The 24062-nt window shown below is 47.0% G+C and overlaps 1 protein-coding gene across 1 annotated transcript in view; it reads left to right on the forward strand.

Annotated features, from left to right (window-relative positions):
- Positions 1–24062, forward strand: part of LOC311099758 (transient receptor potential cation channel subfamily M member 4-like) — a 110984-nt gene that overhangs the window by 16696 nt on the left and 70226 nt on the right. The window contains exons 7-11 of the mRNA XM_084140502.1: positions 2747–2811; positions 3025–3258; positions 3557–3659; positions 21679–21800; positions 23476–23772. Coding sequence (XP_083996628.1) covers positions 2747–2811; positions 3025–3258; positions 3557–3659; positions 21679–21800; positions 23476–23772 — 821 coding nt within the window. The remainder of the gene's footprint in view (positions 1–2746; positions 2812–3024; positions 3259–3556; positions 3660–21678; positions 21801–23475; positions 23773–24062) is intronic.

Raw genomic sequence — 24062 nt, forward strand, 5'->3', positions numbered from 1 at the left:
TGCATGGCTTCACCCTATCCAGTTCTACCAGAAACACAGCAGCAGGGCAACAGAGACAAAAGGAGGCCCAGTTTGAATCCTTTCATCCTCCCTTTCTTGAAGTAATCACTCATCAGCATGACTAGACAATCATGTTAAATCAGTGATCACCTCAAGGAAGGGAGAGGCATTTGAAAGTATTCGAACAGGGCCTCCTTTTGTCTCTGTTGCCCTGCTGTCGTGGTTCTGGTTGAACTGGATAGGTTAAAGCTGTCAGGTGGCAACAACAAGCTATTACCATATTACTTATACTAGTATTGATTTGAATTTTAGAGGATGATTAATCTTTACATTTACATTTACATTTACATTATTTAGCAGACGCTCTTATCCAGAGCGACTTACAGGAGCAATTAGGGTTAAGTGCCTTGCTCAAGGGCACATCGACAGATTTTTCACCTAGTTGGCTCGGGGATTAGAACCAGCGACCTTTCGGTTACTGGCACAACGCTCTTAACCACTAAGCTACCTGCCGTTACCACAGGGGTTCTCCCCCCCCCCCCCAAAAAAAATAAAATAAATATATATTGTAACTTTTTTTTTTAAATATCCATGGCATTATAACCATTCCATGCTGTTATAATAACCTATGACCTCTGACGTCAACTAGTTGGGTGCTGAAATGCCTAGAATAGCTATTGCATTTTCAGGTTGACATCTTGAGAGTGCACAATGCAATCTTGTGGCGATAGTAAAGCACTGCATGCATGATAGTAAGATTTTACTACAAATGCATCTGTTGGACATCAGCCATGGCATACAGTGAGGGAAAAAGTATTTGATCCCCTGCTGATTTTGTACGTTTGCCCACTGACAAAGAAATGATTAGTCTATCATTTTAATGGTAGGTTTATTTGAACAGTGAGAGACAGAATAACAATAAAAAAATCCAGAAAAACGCATGTCAAAAATGTTATGAATTGATTTGCATTTTAATGAGGGAAATAAGTATTTGACCCCCTCTCAATCAGAAAGATTTCTGTCTCCCAGGTGTCTTTTATACAGGTAACGAGCTGAGATTAGGAGCACACTCTTAAAGGGAGTGCTCCTAATCTCAGCTTGTTACCTGTATAAAAGACACCTGTCCACCGAAGCAATCAATCAATCAGATTCCAAACTCTCCACCATGGCCAAGACCAAAGAGCTCTCCAAGGATGTCAGGGACAAGATTGTAGACCTACACAAGGCTGGAATGGGCTACAAGACCATCGCCAAGCAGCTTGGTGGGAATTGGTGCGATTATTTGCAAATGGAAGAAACACAAAATAACTGTCAATCTCCCTTGGCCTGGGGCTCCATGCAAGATCTCACCTCGTGGAGTTGCAATGATCATGAGAATGGTGAGGAATCAGCCCAGAACTACACAGGAGGATCTTGTCAATGATCTCAAGGCAGCTGGGACCATAGTCACCAAGAAAACAATTGTTAACACACTACGCCGTGAAGGACTGAAATCCTGCAGTGCCCGCAAGGTCCCCCTGCTCAAGAAAGCACATATACAGGCCCGTCTGAAGTTTTCCAATGAACATCTGAATGATTCAGAGGAGAACTGGGTGAAAGTGTTGTGGTCAGATGAGACCAAAATCGAGCTCTTTGGCATCAACTCAACTCGCTGCGTTTGGAGGAGGAGGAATGCTGCCTATGACCCCAAGAACACCATCCCCCCGTAAAACATGGAGGTGGAAACAGTATGCTTTGGGGGTGTTTTTCTGCTAAGGGGACAGGACAACTTCACCGCATCAAAGAGACGATGGACGGGGCCATGTACCGTCAAATCTTGGGTGAGAACCTCCTTCCCTCAGCCAGGGCATTGAAAATGGGTCATGGATGGGTATTCCAGCATGACAATGACCCAAAACACACGGCCAAGGCAACAAAGGAGTGGCTCAAGAAGAAGCACATTAAGGTCCTGGAGTGGCCTAGCCAGTCTCCAGACCTTAATCCCATAGAAAATATGTGGAGGGAGCTGAAGGTTCGAGTTGCCAAACGTCAGCCTCGAAACCTTAATGACTTGGAGAAGATCTGCAAAGAGGAGTGGAACAAAATCCCTCCTGAGATGTGTGCAAACCTGGTGGCCAACTACAAGAAATGTCTGACCTCTGTGATTGCCAACAAGGGATTTGCCACTAAGTAATGTTTTGCAGAGGGGTCAAATACTAATTTCCCTCATTAAAATGCAAATCAATTCATAACATTTTTGACATGTGTTTTTCTGGATTTTTTTGTTGTTATTCTGTCTCTCACTGTTCAAATAAACCTACCTTTAAATTTATAGACTTATCATTTCTTTGTCAGTGGGCAAACGTACAAAATCAGCAGGGGATCAAATACTTTTTTCCCTCACTGTAGTCTAGTTATTCTGCCAAGTGTAGGAGAGCATGCCGGACTAGCCATTACATGTCACATCATGTCTTTTCAATGAGCTTATCAACATGTAAATGCAGGCACACAGAGTTGAAAAGGTAATCTTAGACGATTAACTCTTAGTACAGTAACACACATTAACAAAATGCATTGCGCTAAAAACGTATTCTTCAAATTATGTTTCTCATATATCTTTGTAGGAACCCTGTAATTACACTAGTGCTTTCTTGGTTTAGCTGCACTACCTGCCACAAATAGTCACAGAAACTTTTGAGAAATTTCAAGCTGTTACTTAGTTGTTTTTGTTGGAAGTTGTAATAATTTCTGAATGTCTGTCTGTCAGGCAGTGGAAGCATTGACATCCCCGTCCTGTGCATGCTGATATCTGGAGAGACAACCATGCTGGAGGTACAATCACATGATTTAATTTCTTATAGTCTGAGTAGTTTTATTTACTAACTCTTTTTGATAATCAATCCATTAGTTGCTCATTGCTATCTGTGTATATTGCAAGGCTTGTATATCACTCTCACTCCTCCCTCCCGTACTTCCCTCCTCCGTCCTCCCTCCCCTCTTCTCTCTCGCTCTCTCGCTCTCTTACTCTCTCGCTCTCCTTTTCAGCGGTTGGATCTCTCTCTGAGGAACTCCATGCCCTGGCTGGTGCTGGCTGGGTCAGGGGGTGTGGCCGACCTCGTGAGTGACATCCTGGAGAGCCTATCGTCTACGCCCCCTTTGCTGTCCTCCACTGAGGGGGAGGGGGAGGCGGGACCTAGTGTGGACCTTAAAGACAGAGTGGCCGAGAGGGTTAGAAAGCACTTTCCGTCCGAAACAGAGATGGACAAACTGGTAGAACGGGTAAGAGCAGGGGAGAATGTGGAGCAGCCTTTTGCTGCAAAGGATAATTTTCTCCACTAAGCATTGTCTTGTAATAAATACTCTTTGACGGCTTCCTCTCTTCATCTCCTTTCCCTCATTACCACAAACAGGTGAAAGGATTGGATAGGTTTTCAACATATTTATTTCAATTGACATTGAAAAGCCTGACCACAATAAAGAGCCTCTCAAATATTGTCCTAGAACAGTTTGCCAAACTGGTCATCATACTATTTTCACCTACACCTCAGCATCTCTCCTCACTCTCCCATGTCCACAGGTTCTGAGCATCTACCAGAACAGGGATCTGATCACTGTATACCATGGAGAGCAGGAGGGACCAGACGACTTTGACACGGTCCTGCTCAAAGCCTTGGTTAGAGGTATGATACACCGTATCACCCCCGTTTCGCAAATGCAAACATTGCAGTGGGATAATTTGGCTTCAGCCCATATGTATCCACGGTTCACACCGCTGATCCATACTGTATAAGCTGATGCAGGACATAATTCCAAACCAGTCCTCTATTTTTTATTATTATTATTTTTGAACATTTTATTTAGCATTTTCCATACAGACAAAACCAACAATAACAAAGAGCAATGAACATGTCCAAAATACATACAAGCAAAAAGACAGAGACAAATACACAGTCCCCTCCCCGATTTCATCATGGTGACAAAAAAATGAACAGAAAAACCCAGCGATGTCTATGTCTTCCAAGAGTAAAACAAGCTAGAATAGGCAAATGAGAAAATAATGTCACTGCATTTTACAGTTATCTTTTTTAACAATTGTTCTTCGATGATAAAGATGTATATCCCTTCCCTTTCCCATCCCTCTCCCTATTCCCCTTCCCACCCAAACAAATTATTAGAAGTATTGAATTCCAATGGTACAAACAGCAACACCCAGATGCTTGGTGGGTTATGGGTTGTCAATCCCCTTCAATAGTATATTTGCACACTCATCTCCTATAAACCGAACTACAGGGCTCCAGATACAGTGCCTTCTGAAAGTACTCAGTCCCCTTGACTTTTTCCACATTTTGTTACGTTACAGCCTTATCCTAAAATGCATTTTTTTTTAAAGAATCCTCATCGATCTACACACGATACACCATAATGACAAAGCAAAAACAGATTTTTAGACATTTTTGCAAATGTATTAAAAATAATAACAGAAATATCTTATTTACATAAGTATTCAGACCCTTTGCTATGAGACTCAAAATTGAGCTCAGGTGCATCCTGTTTCCATTGATCATCCTTGAGATGTTTCTACAACTTGATTGGAGTCCACCTGTGGTAAATTCAATTGATTGCTCATGATTTGGAAAGGTCCCACAGTTGACAGTGCATGTCAGCCCAGAAACCAAGCCATGAGGTCGAAGGAATTGTCATTAGAGCTCCGAGACAAGATATTGTCGAGGCACAGATCTGGGGAAGGGTACCAAAACAATTCTGCAGCATTGAGAACACAGTGGCTTCCATCATTCTTAAATTGAATAAGTTTGTAACCACGAAGACTCTTCCTAGAACTGGCCGCCCGGCCAAACTGAGCAATCGGGAGAGAAGGGCCTTGGTCAGGGAGGTGACCAAGAACCCGATGGTCACTCTGACAGAGCTCTAGAGTTCCACTGTGGAGATGGGAGAACCTTCCAGAAGGACAATCATCTCTGCAGCACTCCACCAATCAGGCCGTTATAGTAGAGTGGCCAGATGGAAGCCACTCCTCAGTAAAAGGCACATGACAGCCCGCTTAGTTTGCCAAAAGGCACCTAAAGACTTTCAGACCATGGAAAACAAGATTTAACTCTTTGTGCCACATCTGGAGGAAACCTGGCACAATCCCTACGGTGAAGCATGTTGGTGGCAGCATCATGCTGTGGGGATGTTTTTCAGCGGCAGGGACTGGGAGACTAATCAGGATTGAGGGAAAGATGAACGGAGCAAAGTACAGAGAGATCCTTGATGAAAACCTGCTCCAGAGCGCTCAGGACCTCAGACTGGGGCGAATGTTCACCTTCCAACAGGACAACGTCCCTAAGCACAGAGCCAAGACAACGCAGGAGTGGCTTTGGGACAAGACTCTGAGCCCGGGCTTGAACCCAATCAAACATCTCTGGAGAGACCTGAAAATAGCTGTGCAGCAACGCTCCCCATCCAACCTGACAGAGCTTGAGAGGATATGCAGAGAAGAATGGGAGAAACTCCCCATATACAGGTGTGCCAAGCTTGTAACGTCATACCCAAGAAGACTCGATGCTGTAATCTCTGCCAAAGGTGCTTCAACAAAGTACTGATTAAAGGGTCTGAATTCTTATGTAAATGTACTATTATTATTGTATTTGTTATAAATTAGCAATGTATTTTTTGTTTTTACTGTTTCTTTGTCATTGTGGGGTATTGTGTGTAGATTGATGACGGGGAAAAAAAACAATTTAATACATTTTAGAATAAGCCTATAACATAACAAAATATGGAAAAATACAAGGGGTCGGATTACTTTCCGAAGGCACTGTATGCATAAACTTGTCAGTCTTTCCAGGAAACAACCACAACAGGTTTCTGAGCCACCAGGAATTTTTTTGTTTTCGTGTCATTGAAGTATTGAAGAATTGAAGAATTGTTAATCTAGCCGCGTACCACATTAGAGCAAAGATTTTTAAAATGACATTTCAGTGCAGGGTTTGCCGAGTGTAGACCCAGAACGCATTGGAGAGGCTGTAAACCAACTGGAGAGGCCAAAATATTTGAGATGTCCCTTTCCACCTCTTTCCAGAAATCTTAAACAATGGGACAGTACTAGATAAGATGTATATACATACTTTGTGCTGCTTACATTTGGGACATTCCCCAGAACATGCATGGTCATATTTATTTCTGACAACTGGTGTAGTTTGTAACTTATGTATAATTTTAAACTGTAGCTTGTGAGTTTTATAGGAACAACATATTTTCTTTCCATTGGTAAGATATATATATATATACAGTTGAAGTCGGAAGTTTACATACACCTTAGCCAAATACATTTAAACACAATTCCTGACATTTAATCCTAGTAAAACTTCCCTGTCTTAGGTCAGTTAGGATCACCACTTTATTCTAAGAATGTGAAACGTCAGAATAATAGTAGAGAGAATGATTTATTTCAGCTTTTATATCTTTCATCACATTCCCAGTGGGTCAGAAGTTTACATACACTCAATTAGTATTCGGTAGCATTGCCTTTAAATTGTTTAACTTGGGTCAAACGTTTTGGGTAGCCTTCCACAAGCTTCCCACAATAAGTTGGGTGAATTTTGGCCCATTCCTCCTGACAGAGCTGGTGTAACTGAGTCAGGTTTGTAGGCATCCTTGCTCGCACACGCTTTTTCAGTTCTGCCCACATATTTTCTATAGGATTGAGGTCAGGACTTTGTGATGGCCACTCCAATACCTTGACTTTGTTGTCCTTAAGCCATTTTGCCACAACTTTGGAAGTATGGTTGGGGTCATTGTCCATTTGGAAGACCCATTTGTGACCAAGCTTTAACTTCCTGACTGATGTCTTGAGATGTTGCTTCAATATATCCACATAATTTTCCTTCCTTGAAATACATCCACAGGTACACCTCCAATTGACTCAAATGATGTCAGTTAGCCTATCAGAAGCTTCTAAAGCCATGACATCAGAAGCTTCTAAAGCCATGTCATCAAGGCAAAGGGTGGCTATTTGAAGAATCTCAATATAAAATATATTTTCATTTGTTTAATACTTTTTTGGTTACTACATGATTCCATATGTGTTATTTCATAGTTTTGATGTCTTCACTATTATTCTACAATGTAGAAAATAGTAAAAATAAAGAAAAACTCTTTGATGAGTAGGTGTTCTAAAACGTTTGACCAGTAGTGTATGTTATACTGATCGCACTATTCATTTTTGTGGGTGTAGATATGGTTGTCCTTGTTCGATAGGAAGATCTCTGAAAGACGTCCAATGGCTCTATCAGCGGATTCATTGCTAAATATACAAGCAGACACATTTGTTCCTGTCACGATCGTTGAGAGACGGGTCAGACCAAGGTGCAGCGTGGTATGCGAACATGTTTATTATCTGAATACACACTGACAAAACAACAAAAGTCAACGAAACGTGATGTCAGAAGGCTATACACAAACAAGCCAAACTCACCGAAACACAAACAAGATCCCACAACCCAGGCAGGAAAACTGGCTGCCTAAGTATGATCCCCAATCAGAGACAACGAGCGACAGCTGCCTCTGATTGGGAATCACACCCGGCCAAACGTAGAAATAGCAACCTAGATCTAAACATAGATCTACCACAACATCGAACTAAACATGCACACCCTGACCAAACTAACTAGAGTTCTATAGGTCAGGGCGTGACAGTACCCTCCCCCAAAGGTGCGGACTCCGGCCGCACAAACCTGACTTAACAGGGGAGGGTCCTGGTGGGCTTCCAGCCTCGGTGGCGGCTCCGGCTCCGGGCGTGACGTCTCCTCCCTTACTGACTCCGCGTTGCACCCCTGGACCGGTCTGGACCTCAACGCGGAGCTTTCCCTCTCAGTCCTCCCACGATGCACCGATCCCTGTCTGGACCCTGGTGTGGGAAACTCCGAACCTAGAGAGGGGCTGACTTCTGGACCCGGAGTGGAGCCGCTGACCGGAGCTGAACCGGATCCCGGTGGAGCGGACTGCTCTGGCTCTGGAGTGGAGCTGCTGACCGGAGCTGGCTTGGGCACCGGTGGAGCGGACTGCTCTGACTCCGGAGTGGAGCCGCTGACCGGAGCTGGCTTGGGCACCGGTGGAGCGGAATGCTCTGGCTCCGGAGTGGAGCAACCGACCGGAGCTGGATCAGGCACCGGTGGAGTGGACTGCTCTGGCTCCGGAGTGGAACCGCTGATCGGAGCTGAACAAGGCACTGGTGGAGCGGACCGCTCTGGCTCCGGAGTGGAACAACCGACCGGAGATGGACCACTGGTCTGGTGCGAGGAGCAGGAACGGGCCGGGCCGGACTGGAGACACGCACCACTGGTCTGGTGCGAGGAGCAGGGACGGGCCGTACTGGACTGGGAACATGCACCACTTGTTTGGTGCGAGGAGCAGGGACGGGCCGTACTGGACTGGGAACACGCACCATTGGCTTGGTGCGGGGAGCAGGTACGGGCCGGGCCGGACTGTGGACACGCACCACTGGTTTGGTGCGAGGAGCAGTTATGGGCCATACCGGACTGGGAACACGCACCACTAGCTTGGTGCGAGACGCAGGCACGAGGTGTACCGGACTGGGAACTGACGTTAGAGATCTCCGACTGTACCAGTCTTTTACTCTCCGTGCCCAGTCCTACTCCAGTGAGGACTCCTCCCTGAGCCCCCACGAGTGCAGTGGTCGGGGCTCTTCTTTATCGATCCCCTACCAACCTTTTAGCCCCCCAATCTTTTTTTATTGGGGCTGTCTCTCGGGCTTCCTCCTCGGCCGGCGCCTTCTGTGTTCCTCTCCTGCCTAGGCTTCCTCCTTCGCCCAAGGTCCTCCACCAGCCAATATCTCCTCCCAAGTCCAAAATGACTTCCCCACCTGTGTCCAGGGTGTCTGCTCCTGGGCACGCTGCTTGGTCCATTTTTGGTGGGATCTTCTGTTACGATCGTTGAGAGACGGGTCAGACCAAGGTGCAGCGTGGTATGCGAACATGTTTATTAACTGAATACACACTGACAAAACAACAAAAGTCAACGAAACGTGACGTCGGAAGGCTATACACAAACAAGCCAAACTCACCGAAACACAAACAAGATCCCACAACCCAGACAGGAAAACTGGCTGCCTAAGTATGATCCCCAATCAGAGACAACGAGCGACAGCTGCCTCTGATTGGGAATCACACCCGGCCAAACGTAGAAATAGCAACCTAGATCTAAACATAGATCTTCCACAACATCGAACTAAACATGCACACCCTGACCAAACTAACTAGAGTTCTATAGGTCAGGGGTGACAGTTCCAGTCTCTGAAAGACTACAACTTGTGGGGGGAAATCAGATAATTTTTATGTTTGCTAACTTAGCTAGCCAGGTAGCTAGCTAAGCAACTTCCGGTAGCCATATCTATGACAAAAAATAGAAGAGGTTTTACAATCGGAGATCTTTTGTATCTAGATTGTAAAAACTTCTTCTTTTTTGTTGTTGTAGATATTGCTAGCTACTAAACAGTAAGCTACAACGTTACAACTAGCCACCCAAAGGTACGTTTACCAGGAAACGTTAGCACATGACTGGAGTTAGCTAGCTAGTTAGCCTGGCTCCTGTTAACTTATGCGCCCCGCCTCGCATTTGTAACATGTTCGCTAACATGTGTAACATCAGCAACTGTAAATCATTTTACTAGCTAGCTATGTAACATAATTGACCAGGGTTGACATTGGTTATGATAATGAACGTGGATGCATTTAAATCTCACAAAATTATAGGCATGACGCAAGAATGTATGATGGTGCCAGAGGGGATGGCTGCCGTTTTATGGACTTTTAACCAACCGTGCTATTTTGTGTGTTTTTTCCGCATTGTTTGTAACTTATTTTGTACATAATGTTGCTGCTACCGTCTCTTATGACCGAAAAGAGCTTCTGGACATCAGAACAGCGATTACTCACCTTGAACTGGACGAATCATTTTTATTTTATGAGTCGGACGAGAGGGATTTGCTCCAGATACCCGACAGGGCCCTCATCCCCCTCATCCCCGTCTGGCTCCCAGGTGTATTTTATACAGGTAACGAGCTGAGATTAGGAGCACACTCTTAAAGGGAGTGCTCCTAATCTCAGTTTTTTACCTGTATAAAAGACACCTGTCCACCGAAGCAATCAATCAATCAGATTCCAAACTCTCCACCATGGCCAAGACCAAAGAGCTCTCCAAGGATGTCAGGGAAAAGATTGTAGACCTACACAAGGCTGGAATGGGCTACAAGACCATCGCCAAGCAGCTTGGTGAGAAGGTGACAACAGTTGGTGAGATTATTCGCAAATGGAAGAAACACAAAATAACTGTCAATCTCCCTTGGCCTGGGGCTTCATGTAAGTTCTCACCTTGTGGAGTTGCAATGATCATGAGAACGGTGAGGAATCAGCCCAGAACGGGAGGATCTTGTCAATGATCTCAAGGCAGCTGGGACCATAGTCACCAAGAAAACAATTGGTAACACACTACGCCGTGAAGGACTGAAATCCTGCAGCGCCCGCAAGTCCCCCTGCTCAAGAAAGCACACATACAGGCCCGTCTGAAGTTTGCCAATGAACATCTGAATGATTCAGAGGAGAACTGGGTGAAAGTGTTGTGGTCAGATGAGACCAAAATCGAGCTCTTTGCCATCAACTCAACTCGCCGTGTTTGGAGGAGGAGGAATGCTGCCTATGACCCCAAGAACACCATCCCCACCGTCAAACATGGAGGTGGAAACATTATGCTTTGGGGGTGTTTTTCTGCTAAGGGGACAGGACAATTTATCGTATCAAAGGGACGATGGACGGGGCCATGTACCGTCACATATTGGGTGAGAACCTCCTTCCCTTAGCCAGGGCATTGAAAATGGGTCGTGGATGGGTATTCCAGCATGACAATGACCCAAAACACACGGCCAAGGCAACAAAGGAGTGGCTCAAGAAGAAGCACATTAAGGTCCTGGAGAGGCCTAGCCAGTCCCCAGACCTTAATCCCATAGAAAATCTGTGGAGGGAGCTGAAGGTTCGAGTTGCCAAACATCAGCCTCGAAACCTTAATGACTTGGAGAAGATCTGCAAAGAGGAGTGGGACAAAATCCCTCCTGAGATGTGTGCATACCTGGTGGCCAACTACAAGAAACGTCTGACCTCTGTGATTGCCAACAAGGGTTTTGCCACCAAGTACTAAGTCATGTTTTGCAGAGGGGTCAAATACTTATTTCCCTCATTAAAATGCAAATCAATTTATAACATTTTTGACATGCATTTTTCTGGATTTTTTTGTTGTTATTCTGTCTCTCACTGTTCAAATAAACTTACCATTAAAATGATAGGCTGATCATGGCTTTGTCAGTGGGCAAACTTACAAAATCAGCAGGGGATCAAATACTTTTTTCCCTCACTGTAGAACTGCTACCAAAATAATTTTGTCATCCATGATTCACCAAACAATATTTTGAACTAGGAAGCAAAGTACTTGTAACGAGGTGAGTAGGACGGAGCCAGGCGCAGGAGGTGTGAATCAAAGCATAAGGTTATTTGGCCAATACAGCAGTCCGCAGCAATGCGTAAACCAAATACAGTGCTACTTAAATGCATTCCTGGAAAACAAAACACACGGGTGAAAATCCCGGTGATAAAAGTAACATAATGCTCAACACGAGCTAGCGACACCTCCGCATGGAACAATAACACACAAAGACATGGGGGAGCAGAGGGAATAATTATACAGAGACTGATGAGGGGATATGTACCAGGTGTGTGTGAAAACCAAGCCAAAACAAATGGAATGATGAAAAGAGCAGCGGCATTGGCTAGAAGGCCGGTGACGACGAAAGCCGAAAGCCTGCCCGAACAAGGAGATGAGGCAGCTTCGGAGGGAGTCGTGACAGTACTCTAAGAATATGTTTTCATTTCAGTCTTCTCCATCTCCATTAACAGCTGTACAGAAAGACTCACGTGAAGGACTAATTACAGAGGAGGAACTTCTAGACTCTCAGACCATGAGAAACAAGATTCTCTGGTTTGATGAAACCAAGATTGAACTCTTTGGCCTGAATGCCTATCATCACGTCTGGAGGAAACCTGGTACCATCCCTACGGTGAAGCATCTTGGTGGCAGCATCATGCTGTGGGGATGTTTTTCAGCGACAGGGACTGGGAGTCTAGTCAGGCTCGAGGGAAAGATGAATGGAGCAAAGTACAGAGAGATCCTTGATGAAAACATGCTCCAGGGCGCTCAGGACCTCAGACTGGGGCGAAAGTACACCTTCCAACAGGACAACGACCCTAAGCACACAGCTAAGACAACGCAGGAGTGGCTTCATGTCAGGGTTGACTGTAGAGGTAACGTGGAATCACACGCAGGACACACAGAGGTTCGAAAATAGATGTCTTTAGTGAAGTCCAAGGAAACAAGCCAACCACGGCAACAGGCCACAGGCGAACAATTACGCACACTGGTAAGTACCAAAATCAAAAGCGCACAACATGCGGGACACTCTCTAACAAAACGAATACAGAGAGAACAGAACAACGAACGAAATACAACACGTGACATCGAACAATTACACACAACACCTGACCAAACACAAGAGAACTAAATAGGACGCATAATGAACACTAACAAGGAACAGGTGTAACAAACAGACAAAACCAATCAAACATAGAAACATAGAACGGTGGCAGCTAGTACTCCGGAGACGACGACCGCCGAAGCCTGCCCGAACCAGGAGGAGGAGCAGCCTCGGCCAAAACCGTGACAGTACCCCCCCCTTGACGCGCGGCTCCAGCCGTGTGCCGACCCCGGCCTCGGAGACGACCAGGAAGACGCGGAGCAGGGCGCGTAGGATGACCACGATGGAACTCGGTCAGAAGAGACGGGTCTAGGATGTCTCTCCTCGGCACCCAGCACCGCTCCTCCGGGCCGTACCCCTCCCACTCCACGAGATATTGGAGACCCCCCATCCGGCGTCTCGAATCTAGGATGGACCGAACAGTGTACGCCGGAGCCCCCTCGATGTCCAATGGGGGCGGAGGAGTCTCTTCTATCTCATAGTCCTGGAGTGGACCAGCTACCACCGGCCTGAGGAGAGACACATGGAACGAGGGGTTAATATTCCTGTAATCAATGGGCAGTTGTAACCTGTAACACACCTCGTTCAATCTCCTCAGGACTTTAAAAGGCCCCACAAACCGCCGACCCAGCTTCCGGCAGGGCAGGCGGAGGGGCAGGTTTCTGGTTGAGAGCCAGACTCGATCTCCAGGTGCGTACACTGGCCCCTCACTGCGGTGGAGATCAGCGCTCGTCTTATGTCGACGGATGGCTCGCTGCAGATGGATGTGGGCAGCGTTCCACGTCTCCTCCGAGGGCCGCACCCACTCATCCACCGCAGGGGCCTCGATCTGGCTCTCATGCCAAGGTGCCAGAACCGGCTGGTACCCCAACACACACTGGAAAGGGGTTAGTTTAGTGGAGGAGTGGCGGAGAGAGTTCTGTGCCATCTCGGCGCAGGGAACATATCCCGCCCACTCCTCCGGCCAGCCCTGGCAATACGACCTCAGAAACCTACCCACATCCTGGTTGACACGTTCGACCTGCCCATTACTCTCCGGGTGGTAACCCGAGGTAAGGCTCACCGAAACCCCCAACCGTTCCATAAACACTCTCCAGACTCTGGAGGTAAACTGGGGGCCTCGATCAGACACTATATCCTCGGGTACCCCGTAATGCCGGAAGACGTGGGTAAATAAAGCCTCAGCGGTCTGTAGGGCAGTAGGCAGACCCGGCATGGGAAGGAGACGACAGGCCTTCGAGAACCGATCCACAACGACCAGGATGGTTTTATTGCCCTGTGAGGGGGCAAGGTCTGTAACAAAATCCACCGAGAGGTGAGACCAGGGTCGTTGTGGAACGGGCAGGGGTTGTAACTTACCCCTGGGCAAGTGTCTGGGCGCCTTACACTGGGCACACACTGAGCAGGAGGAGACATAAATCCTCACATCCCTGGCTAACGTTGGCCACCAGTACTTTGTGCTAAGGCAGTGCACTGTCCGGCCAATACCTGGATGCCCAGAGGAGGGTGACGTGTGATCCCAATAAATGAGTCAATCCCGGACCTCGAGCGGGACGTACGTCCGACCCACCGGACACTGTGGAGGGCTAGGGTCGGTGCGTAACGCCCGCTCGATCTCCGCATCGATCTCCCATACCACCGGTGCAACCAGACAAGACTTAGGTAGTATGGGAGTGGGCTCAACGGACCTCTCCTCCGTGTCATACCGCCGAGACAGGGCATCTGCCTTCCCGTTCTGGGACCCAGGGATGTAAGTGATCTTAAACACGAACCGGGCTAGAAACATAGTCCACCGAGCCTGGCGAGGATTCAGTCTCCTTGCTTCCCGAATGTATTCCAGGTTACGGTGGTCAGTCAAAATGAGAAAAGGGTGTTGAGCCCCCTCAAGCCAATGCCTCCACTCCTTTAGGGCTTGTACCACGGCTAACAGCTCCCTGTCCCCTACGTCATAATTACGCTCCGCCGGACTGAGCTTTTTCGAATAAAAGGCACAGGGGCGGAGTTTAGGTGGTGTGCCGGACCGTTGTGAGAGAATGGCCCCGATACCGGCTTCAGACGCGTCCACCTCCACTTGGAATGGTAAAGCGGGATCCGGGTGCGCCAGCACTGGAGCCGAGGTAAACAGGTCCTTCAGTCTCCCAAAAGCCCTGTTCGCCTCAGCTGACCACCGCAAGCGCACCGGACCCCCCTTCAGAAGGGACGTTATGGGAGCTGCCACCTGTCCAAAACCCCGGATAAACCTCCGGTAGTAATTCGCAAAACCCAAGAACTGCTGCACCTCTTTAACCGTGGTTGGGGTTTGCCAATTACGCACGGCTGACACACGGTCAACCTCCATCCTCACCCCTGACGCAGACAACTGATAACCCAAAAAGGAGACCGACTCCTGGAAGAACAGACATTTCTCTGCTTTGACATACAGGTCATGCTCCAACAGCCTCCTCAATACTCGGCGCACCAGGGCTACATGTTCGGCTCGGGTAGAACTGTACACCAGAATATCGTCTATGTACACGACTACCCCCTGCCCCTGCATGTCCCGGAAAATCTCATCAACAAAGGATTGGAAGACTGATGGAGCATTCATTAACCCGTATGGCATGACGAGATACTCGTAATGTCCGGAGGTAGTACTAAATGCTGTCTTCCATTCATCGCCCTCTCTAATGCGCACCAAGTTATATGCGCTCCTGAGGTCCAATTTTTTAAAGAACCGTGCCCCGTGTAATGACTCCGTCATAGTCGCAATCAGAGGGAGTGGATAACTATATTTCACAGTAATCTGATTGAGACCGCGGTAATCAATACACGGGCGCAAACCTCCATCATTTTTCTTCACAAAAAAGAAGCTCGAGGACGCGGGTGAAGTGGAGGGCCGTATGTATCCCTGTCTCAGAGACTCGGCAATGTATGTCTCCATCGCCCTCTTCTCCTCCTGTGACAAAGGATACACATGGCTCCGCGGGAGCGCAGCTCCTGCCTGGAGGTCTATCGCACAGTCCCCCTGTCTATGAGGTGGCAACCGCGCCGCTCTATTCTTGCTAAACACGAGTGCCAAATCCTCATACTCGGGGGGAATGTGCAGTGCGGGCATTTGGTTCGGACTCTCCACCGAGGTCGCCCCTACGGAAACACCCAGACATAGCCCCTCACACTGAGCAGACCACCCCTTAAGAGCCCTCTCTCGCCACGAAATAGTAGGATCATGTGTAATCAACCAGGGAAGTCCCAGCACCACCGGATACGCAGGAGAGTCGATCAGATAGAGCTGAATCGTCTCCTCATGACCCCCCTGCGTCTCCATCCTAAGTGGCACTGTGACGACAGAAAGCTCTGGGTAAGTGGGGCGCCTACTCACCTGGGAGGACTCCCCAATGTGTGGCCTGCCTTCTCCTCCACCAGGAGACCCTCCCCAGCACCTAGCCGCGGTGTGCCCTCCACGGTGCAGGGGACGGCCCCCCTCGGGCTCCTTCTCCTCCGTCCTCTAGCGCCAGCACCTCCGAGCTCCATAGGGCTCGGCTCGGAGGTGCTGGAGGGTGGAATGGGCGACCCCCACCCGGGACGCCCGCGGGTAGCGAGCAGGGTGTCCAGCCGAATGGCCATGTCAACCAATTGGTCAAATGATAGCGTGGTATCCCTGCACGCCAACTCTCTGCTGACGTCCTCCCGGAGGCTGCAGCGGAAGTGGTCTATGAGTGCCCGCTCATTCCACCCTGCATCTGCCGCTAGAGTCCGGAACTCCAGTGCAAACTCCTGAGCGCTCCTCATCCCCTGCCGGAGGTAGAATAGACGCTCCCCCGCCGCCTTTCCCTCCGGTGGATGGTCAAACACTGCACGGAAGCGGCGGGAGAACTCCGCATAGGTGATAGTTGCGGCGTCTATTCTCCTCCATTCGGCATTGGCCCACTCCAACGCCTTGCCGGTGAGACAGGAGATGAGGGCGGAAACGCTCTCGTGTCCCGAGGGCGCCGGGTGTACGGTGGCGAGGTAGAGTTCAACTCGCAACAGGAACCCCTGACACCCGGCAGCGGTGCCGTCGTACGCCCTCGGGAGCGAGAGCCGAATCCCACTGGGTTCCGGAAGTTGGACAGGCGGGCTGACCGATGGTGATGGTGTAGTAGGTGGAGGTGTGGGTACTCCGCTGGTCTCCCATCGATGGAGGGTGTTCATCACTCTGTCCAGGGCGTGCCCGATTTGGTTAATCCTGTCCTCCTGTCCACGAAGGCGCTCCTCGATGATCTCCGTGGGTGCGGTTGCTCCTGCTGATTCCATTGAGATGGTGTGTAATTATGTCAGGGTTGAGTGTAGAGGTAACGTGGAATCACACGCAGAACACACAGAGGTTCGAAAATAGATGTCTTTAGTGAAGTCCAAGGAAACAAGCCAACCACGGCAACAGGCCACAGGCGAACAATTACGCACACTGGTAAGTACCAAAATCAAAAGCGCACAACATGCGGGACTCTCTCTAACAAAACGAATACAGAGAGAACAGAACAACGAACGAAATACAACACGTGACATCGAACAATTACACACAACACCTGACCAAACACAAGAGAACTAAATAGGATGCATAATGAACACTAACAAGGAACAGGTGTAACAAACAGACAAAACCAATCAAACATAGAAACATAGAACGGTGGCAGCTAGTACTCCGGAGACGACGACCGCCGAAGCCTGCCCGAACCAGGAGGAGGAGCAGCCTCGGCCGAAACCGTGACACTTCAGGACAAGTCTCTGAATGTCCTTGAGTGGCACAGCCAGAGCCCGTATTTTAACCTCATCGAACATCTCTGGAGAGACCTGAAAATAGCTATGCAGCAATGCTCCCCATCCAACCTGACAGAGCTTGAGGATCTGCAGAGAAGAATGGGAGAAACTCCCCAAATACACGTGTGCCAAGCTTGTAGTGTCTTAGCCAAGAAGACTCGAGGCTGTAATCGCTGCCAAAGGTGCGTTTACTGAGTAAACGGTCTGAATACTTATGTAAATGTCATATTTCCATGTTTTATATTTAATACATTTTCAAAAAATTCTAAAAACCTGTTTTTGCTTTGTCATTATGGGGTATTGTGTGTAGATTGATGAGGGGAATTTTTTTAGAATCCATTTTAGAATAAGGCTGTAATGGAACAAAATGTGTTAAAAGTCAAGGGGTCTGAATACATGTTTTGTGATATCGAAAAAGAAATATAAGGATAGGGAAATGCTACAATAGCCTACTATCGTACCGGCAATAGCCTAATCTATAATAGTCCAGTTATTTAATTAATTACGTAGTTTGTTTTCACACATTTTGGTCAGAAATATCCATTCTGCATGTAGGTCCTACTACAAATTAAGGGATAGGCCTATTGGTGAAAAATATTGCCTAAAGAAAGGGGCAGCGGGACAATACTTTCATAATGCTCTCAATGAAAGGAGAAACGTAGATCTGCATTTTAACCAAATGAGCATAGATCATGTTATAAAAAAAAGAAAGGACCTTTAAAATTACTGTTTGTTGGGCAAATTACTTCATGCCTGTTTAGTTGGCTAAGCATAATTAATGGTTGGATTTGGTTAGGGTAAACATGGGTACCCTCATAGATATCATCCTGACTAACATACCCTCTAAATACACCTCAGCTGTCTTCAACCAGGATCTCAGCGATCACTGCCTTATTGCCTGCGTCCGTAACGGGTCCGCGGTCAAACGACCACTCCTCATCACTGTCAAACGCTCCCTAAAACACTTTAGCGAGCAGGCCTTCCTAATTGACCTGGCCCAGGTATCCTGGATGGATATAGATCTCATTCCGTCAGTAGAGGATGCCTGGTTGTTCCTTAAAAATAATTTCCTCTCAATCTTAAATAAACATGCCCCATTCAAAAAATACAGAACTAAGAACCGATATAGCCCCTGGTTCTCATCAGACTTGACTGCCCTTGACCAGCACAAAAACATCCTGTGGCGTACTGCATTAGCATCAAATAGCCCCCGCGATATGCAACTTTTCAGGGAAGTTAGGAACCAATATACACAAGCAGTCAGGAAAGCAAAGGCTAACTTTTTCAAACAGAAATTTGCATCCTGTAGCACTAACTCCAAAAAGTTTTGGGACACTGTAAAGTCCATGGAGAATAAGAGCACCTCCTCCCAACTGCCCACTGCACTGAGGCTAGGAAACACTGTCACCACTGATAAATCTACAATAATCGAGAATTTCAACAAGCATTTTGCTACGGCTGGCCATGCTTTCCACCTGGCTACCACTACCCTGGTCACCAGCTCTGCACCCTCTCTATGCGGACGACACCATTTTGTATACATCTGGCCCTTCATTGGACACTGTGTTAACAAACCTCCAAACGAGCTTCAACGCCATACAACACTCCTTCTGTAGCCTCCAACTGCTCTTAAACACTAGTAAAACTAAATGCATGCTCTTCAACCGAATGCTGCTTGCACCCGCCCACCCCACGTCTGACCTAGAGTATGTGGACAACTACAAATACCTAGGCGTCTGGTTAGTCTGTAAACTCTCCTTCCAGACTCACATTAAGCATCTCCAATCAAAAGTTAGATCTAGAATCAGCTTCCTATTTCGCAACAAAGCCTCCTTCACTCATGCTGCCAAACATGCCCTCGTAAAACTGACTATCCTACCGATCTTTGACTTCGGCGATGTCATTTAAAAAATAGCCTCCAACACTCTACTCAGCAAATTGGATGTAGTCTATCACAGTGCCATCCGTTTTGTCTCCAAAGCCCCATATACTACACACCATTGTGACCTGTACGCTCTTGTTGGCTGGCCCTCACTACATATTCATTGCCAAACCCACTGGCTCCAGGTCATTTATAAATCACTGCTAGGCAAATCCCCGTCTTATCTTAGCTCACTGGTCACCATAGCAACACCCACTCGTAGTCTGCGCTCCAGCAGGTATATCTCACTGGTCATCCCCAAAGCCAACACCTCCTTTGGCCGCCATTCCTTCCAGTTCTCTGCTGCCAATGACTGGAACGAATTGCAAAAATCTCTGAAGCTGGAGACTCTTATCTCCCTCACTAACTTTAAGCATCAGTTGTCAGAGCACCTTACCGATCACTGCACCTGTACACAGCCCATCTGAAATTAGCCCACCCAACTACCTCATCCCTATATTGTTATATATTTAGCTCTTTTGCACCCCAGTATCTCTATTTGCACATAATCTCTTGCACATCTAGCATTCCAGTGTTAATACTATTGTAATTATTTTGCACTATAGCCTATTTATTGCCTTACCTCCATAACTTGCTACATTTGCACACACTGTATATATATTTTCTGTTGTATTTTTGACTTTATGTTTTTTTTACCCCATATGTAACTCTGTGTTGTTTTTATCGCACTGCTTTGCTTTATCTTGGCCAGGTTGCAGTTGTAAATGAGAACTTGCTCTCAACAGACTTACCTGGTTAAATAAAGGTGGAATAAAAATAAATAAAATAAATAAAAAGGGTGTAGCCTACAAGGCTTCGCCCTAGGCCCAAAAATCAGTCCACGATTTAAATCAGTAAACAATATACAGTATGTCCATGAATCCTATCATATTGTGATTATCTGTAATCATATTTTTGGTTGACTCTTATCTGCTAGGTAAATTAACTAGAAGAGCCTATCAAAATACCTTATCATATCAGCAGTCATTTTGGGAAAGATCTTTAACTTCATCCCACGAAAGTTAATATCTCCTTTCTTCCTTGACCAAATCAAATTTTATTTGTCACATGCGCCGAATACAACAGGTGTAGACCTTACAGTGAAATGCTTACTTACAAGCCATTAACCAACAATGCAGTTTTAAGAAAAATAAGTGTTAAGTAAACCATTTTTAGGGCCTTCTGCTGACACTGCGTGGTATAGAGGTCCTGGATGGCAGGAAGCTTGGCCCCAGTGATGTACTGGCCGTACGCACTACCCTCTGTGCCTTGCGGTCGGAGGCCGAGCAGTTGCCATACCAGGCAGTGATGCAACCAGTCAGGATGCTCTCGATGGTGCAGCTGTATAACTTTTTTGAGGATCTGAGGACCCATGCCAAATCTTTTCAGTCTCCTGAGGGGGAACAGGCTTTGTCGTGCCCTCTTCACGATTGTCTTGGTGTGTTTGGACAATGATAGTTTGTTGGTGATGTGGACATCAAGGAACTGGAAGCTCTCAACCTGCTCCTCTACAGCCCCGTCGATGAGAATGGGGGCGTACTCTGTCCTTCTTTTCCTGTAGTCCACAATCATCTGTATGACCACTGTATGATTGCGTGTTTGACCTGGTAGCGCTGCATCCTCACGATCATCACACGGGGTCTGTCAGCATGCCAAGATGGTTTTGATCCAATTTGATGTGTGTTCTCCACGGCTGGTTCACTGGGAAGTTCCTCAGCCTGGAACAGTTCTGTGAAGAAAGCTGCCATGTAAGCCATTGGATTTCCCTGTTCAATGTCGTTATCAAATCCTGTGACACGAAGATTACATTTACGATTGTGCATTTCCAAAACTTCAAGCTTGTCGCGAAGTTTGGTGTTTTCCTCAAGGAGAGAAGTGTGGGATTCTTCAAGTTCAGTCACCCTGCCATCCACATTAGAAATGGCTTCTTCGACTACGGCTATCTTCTCGTTGCATTCGGCGACTGATGTCTTAATTGTTTCCAGACTTGGTTGGAGCTTGTTGTCTATGGCTGTGCCTATCTCTTCATATATGATATAACAGATGGGGATAGGCAGTTCGGATTCATTCAGCTCATTTTCTCTCACTGCAGCTTGCGAACCCGATTCGGTGCCCGCCATTGCGCCGACAGTGCGGTTTCTTAGTTTTCTCAGTGATCTTCTCAGCATTCCGTGCTCACTCCATGCGACCGGAACAGGAAGTGATCTCTATTTGTATTTGAACTAAAGATGTTAGGTGTTCAAGTGAATTATGGTGTCTGACATTATAATAGACATCTTAGTCTGACATTATGGTGAAGGTGATGTATGTGTACACTATCCTCAAGTCAAGACATGTGTGTGTGTGTGTGTGTGTCTATCTGTGTCTATGCGTGTGTCTCTATGCACGTGTGTGTTTGTGTCAGCGAGTAAGCAGCGTGTGTCGAGTGAAGCCAGCCCCTACACTGAAGAGCTGAAGCTGGCTGTTACCTGGAACAGAGTGGACATCGCCAAGAGTGAGCTCTTCAATGGAGACATCCACTGGAGGGTGAGACACTCATGTGCCCAATCAACACCTAGACCCTAGGCCAGGATTCCCCAACTGGCAGCACACGGCCGTATTCCCCAAGCTTTTTTTGGGGAAATAATAGACTAAAAACACCAGGAAATCAGCTCCAAGTGATATTAATTTAAGAAATCTGTTCCCAGGTATTCCCATGCATAATAGAGAGAAACGTGATCGTATACAAATGTAAGCCAAGTTTGAAATGATTATATTTTAGTCAAACATTATATCTGTTTGGGCTTCTTGTGGTCAATTTGCCATCTACATATTATTTGTAATTATATTCCGTCCACCCGACCATCCGCTCAAGACAAAAATCGGCCCGCGGCTGAATCTAGTTGATGATCCCTGCCGTAGGCCCTAGGCACTATGGTGAAAATTCCACCAAGCCTATCAGAGGGCAGGTAGACTTTTTACCATATTGCATAAACATCTCTACAAATGTTTAAGGTCTAGGAGGATTGGGAAATGGAGGGGATCAAATCGGGACAGGGTTTCTCAATGCTTTCATGGCTAAAGTAGTACGTTATTTTCTCCACAGAGAACTTAGTAGTAAATGATTTCTCTCTTACAGCCACAAGAGATTAACAACTATAGAATTGATGTGTGACTGTTGATCTTCTGTGTGTGAGCAAAGTGGCATGAGTCTGGGTCGTCGAGAGAAATAATACACTACTTTAGCCACAAAGGCTTTGGGAGACCCAGCCTGTTCCATCTATACAGCAGCTGTCAAAGACCTATTCCATCAGATTCAGATTCAAATTGATGTGCCATTTCATTGTAGGTTTAGATATACACTGAGTATACAAAACATTAAGAACACCTGCTCTTTCCATGACATAGACTAACCAGGTAAATCCAGGTGAAAGCTATGATCCCTTATTGATGTCACTTGTTAAATCCACTTCAGTCAGTGTAGATAATTGAGACATGGATTGAGTATGTTTGCCATTCAGAGGATGAATGGGCAAGACAAACGTTTTAAGTGCCTTTGAACAGGGTTTGGTAGTAGATGCCAGGCACACCGGGTTGTGTCAAGAACTGCAACGCTGCTGGGTTTTTCATGCTCAACAGTTTCCTGTGTGTATCAAGAATGGTCCACCACCCAAAGGACATTCAGCCAACCGTGGGAAGCATTGGAGTCAACATCCCTGTGGAACGCTTTCCATGCCAGATTAATTGAGGCTGTTCTAAGTGAGTGTAGAGGTCATGAACATCTCATGCACAGTAAGGTAGCTCCCATGACACTGTATTGGTAGACTGCTGTGCTCATTAGTGAACATAGGAGAGTGTTTATATTTGTCCTATGTCACACATGTACAAGCGTGTATTGGAAATGTTTTTTTTGCATATCCCAAATCCCCCTGAGAGTGAGCTCACAGCCAGGGTCTGCCATTATCAACGGCAACCCTGGAGCAATCAGGGTTAAGGGCCTTGCTCAAGGGCACATCAACAGATTCTTCACCTTGGTGATTCGAACTAGCAACCTTTCCATTACTGGCCCAACGCTCTAACCACTAGGCTACCTGCTGCCCATAGGCACCACGTGGAAGAAAACAAGCAAGGGACTACCTGTACTTATACAATAAGAAACAATAATTTTTGTTTTGTGTTACCTCTCACCTTTGACCTCTCAACCTCCCTAACTCCCCTGCAGTACCAGGACCTGCAGGACTCCATGACGGACGCGCTGGTCAATGACAAGCCACAATTTGTGCGCCTCTTCACCGAGAACGGACTAAACATCCTGGACTACCTGACCTACGGGCGGCTGGAGAGCCTCTACCGCTCGGTGGCCGACAGCTCTCTAGCCTACGCCCTGCTGCAGCGCCGCCTAGGGGAGCGCCAGGGTATGACAGGTTCGCAGGCCATTCTGCTGGATGTCTCTCCCGCCAAAGGGTCCGGTGGGTCGCCGGGGGGCCTGCGGCCTGCAAATAAGTTCAGTTTGTTTGAGGTAAGAGATTCGTGTTTTTAGGAAATGTTTATTAAATGTACTAATTTCAAGTACAGTGCATACAGTGCATTCGGAAAGTATTCAGACCCCTTGACTTTTGTTACGTTACAGCCTTATTCTAAAATTGATTAAATCGTTTTTTCCCTCCCGAGTGGCGCAGCAGTCTAAGGCACTGCATCTCAGTGCTTGAGGCGTCACTACAGACCCCCTGGTTCGATTCCAGGCTGTATCACAACCGGCCGTGATTGGGAGTCCCATAGGGCGGTGCACAATTGGCCCAGCGTCGTCCA

The sequence above is a fragment of the Coregonus lavaretus genome (genome assembly GCF_964263955.1).
Source record: "Coregonus lavaretus genome assembly, chromosome: 1".
Classification (NCBI taxonomy): domain Eukaryota; kingdom Metazoa; phylum Chordata; class Actinopteri; order Salmoniformes; family Salmonidae; genus Coregonus; species Coregonus lavaretus.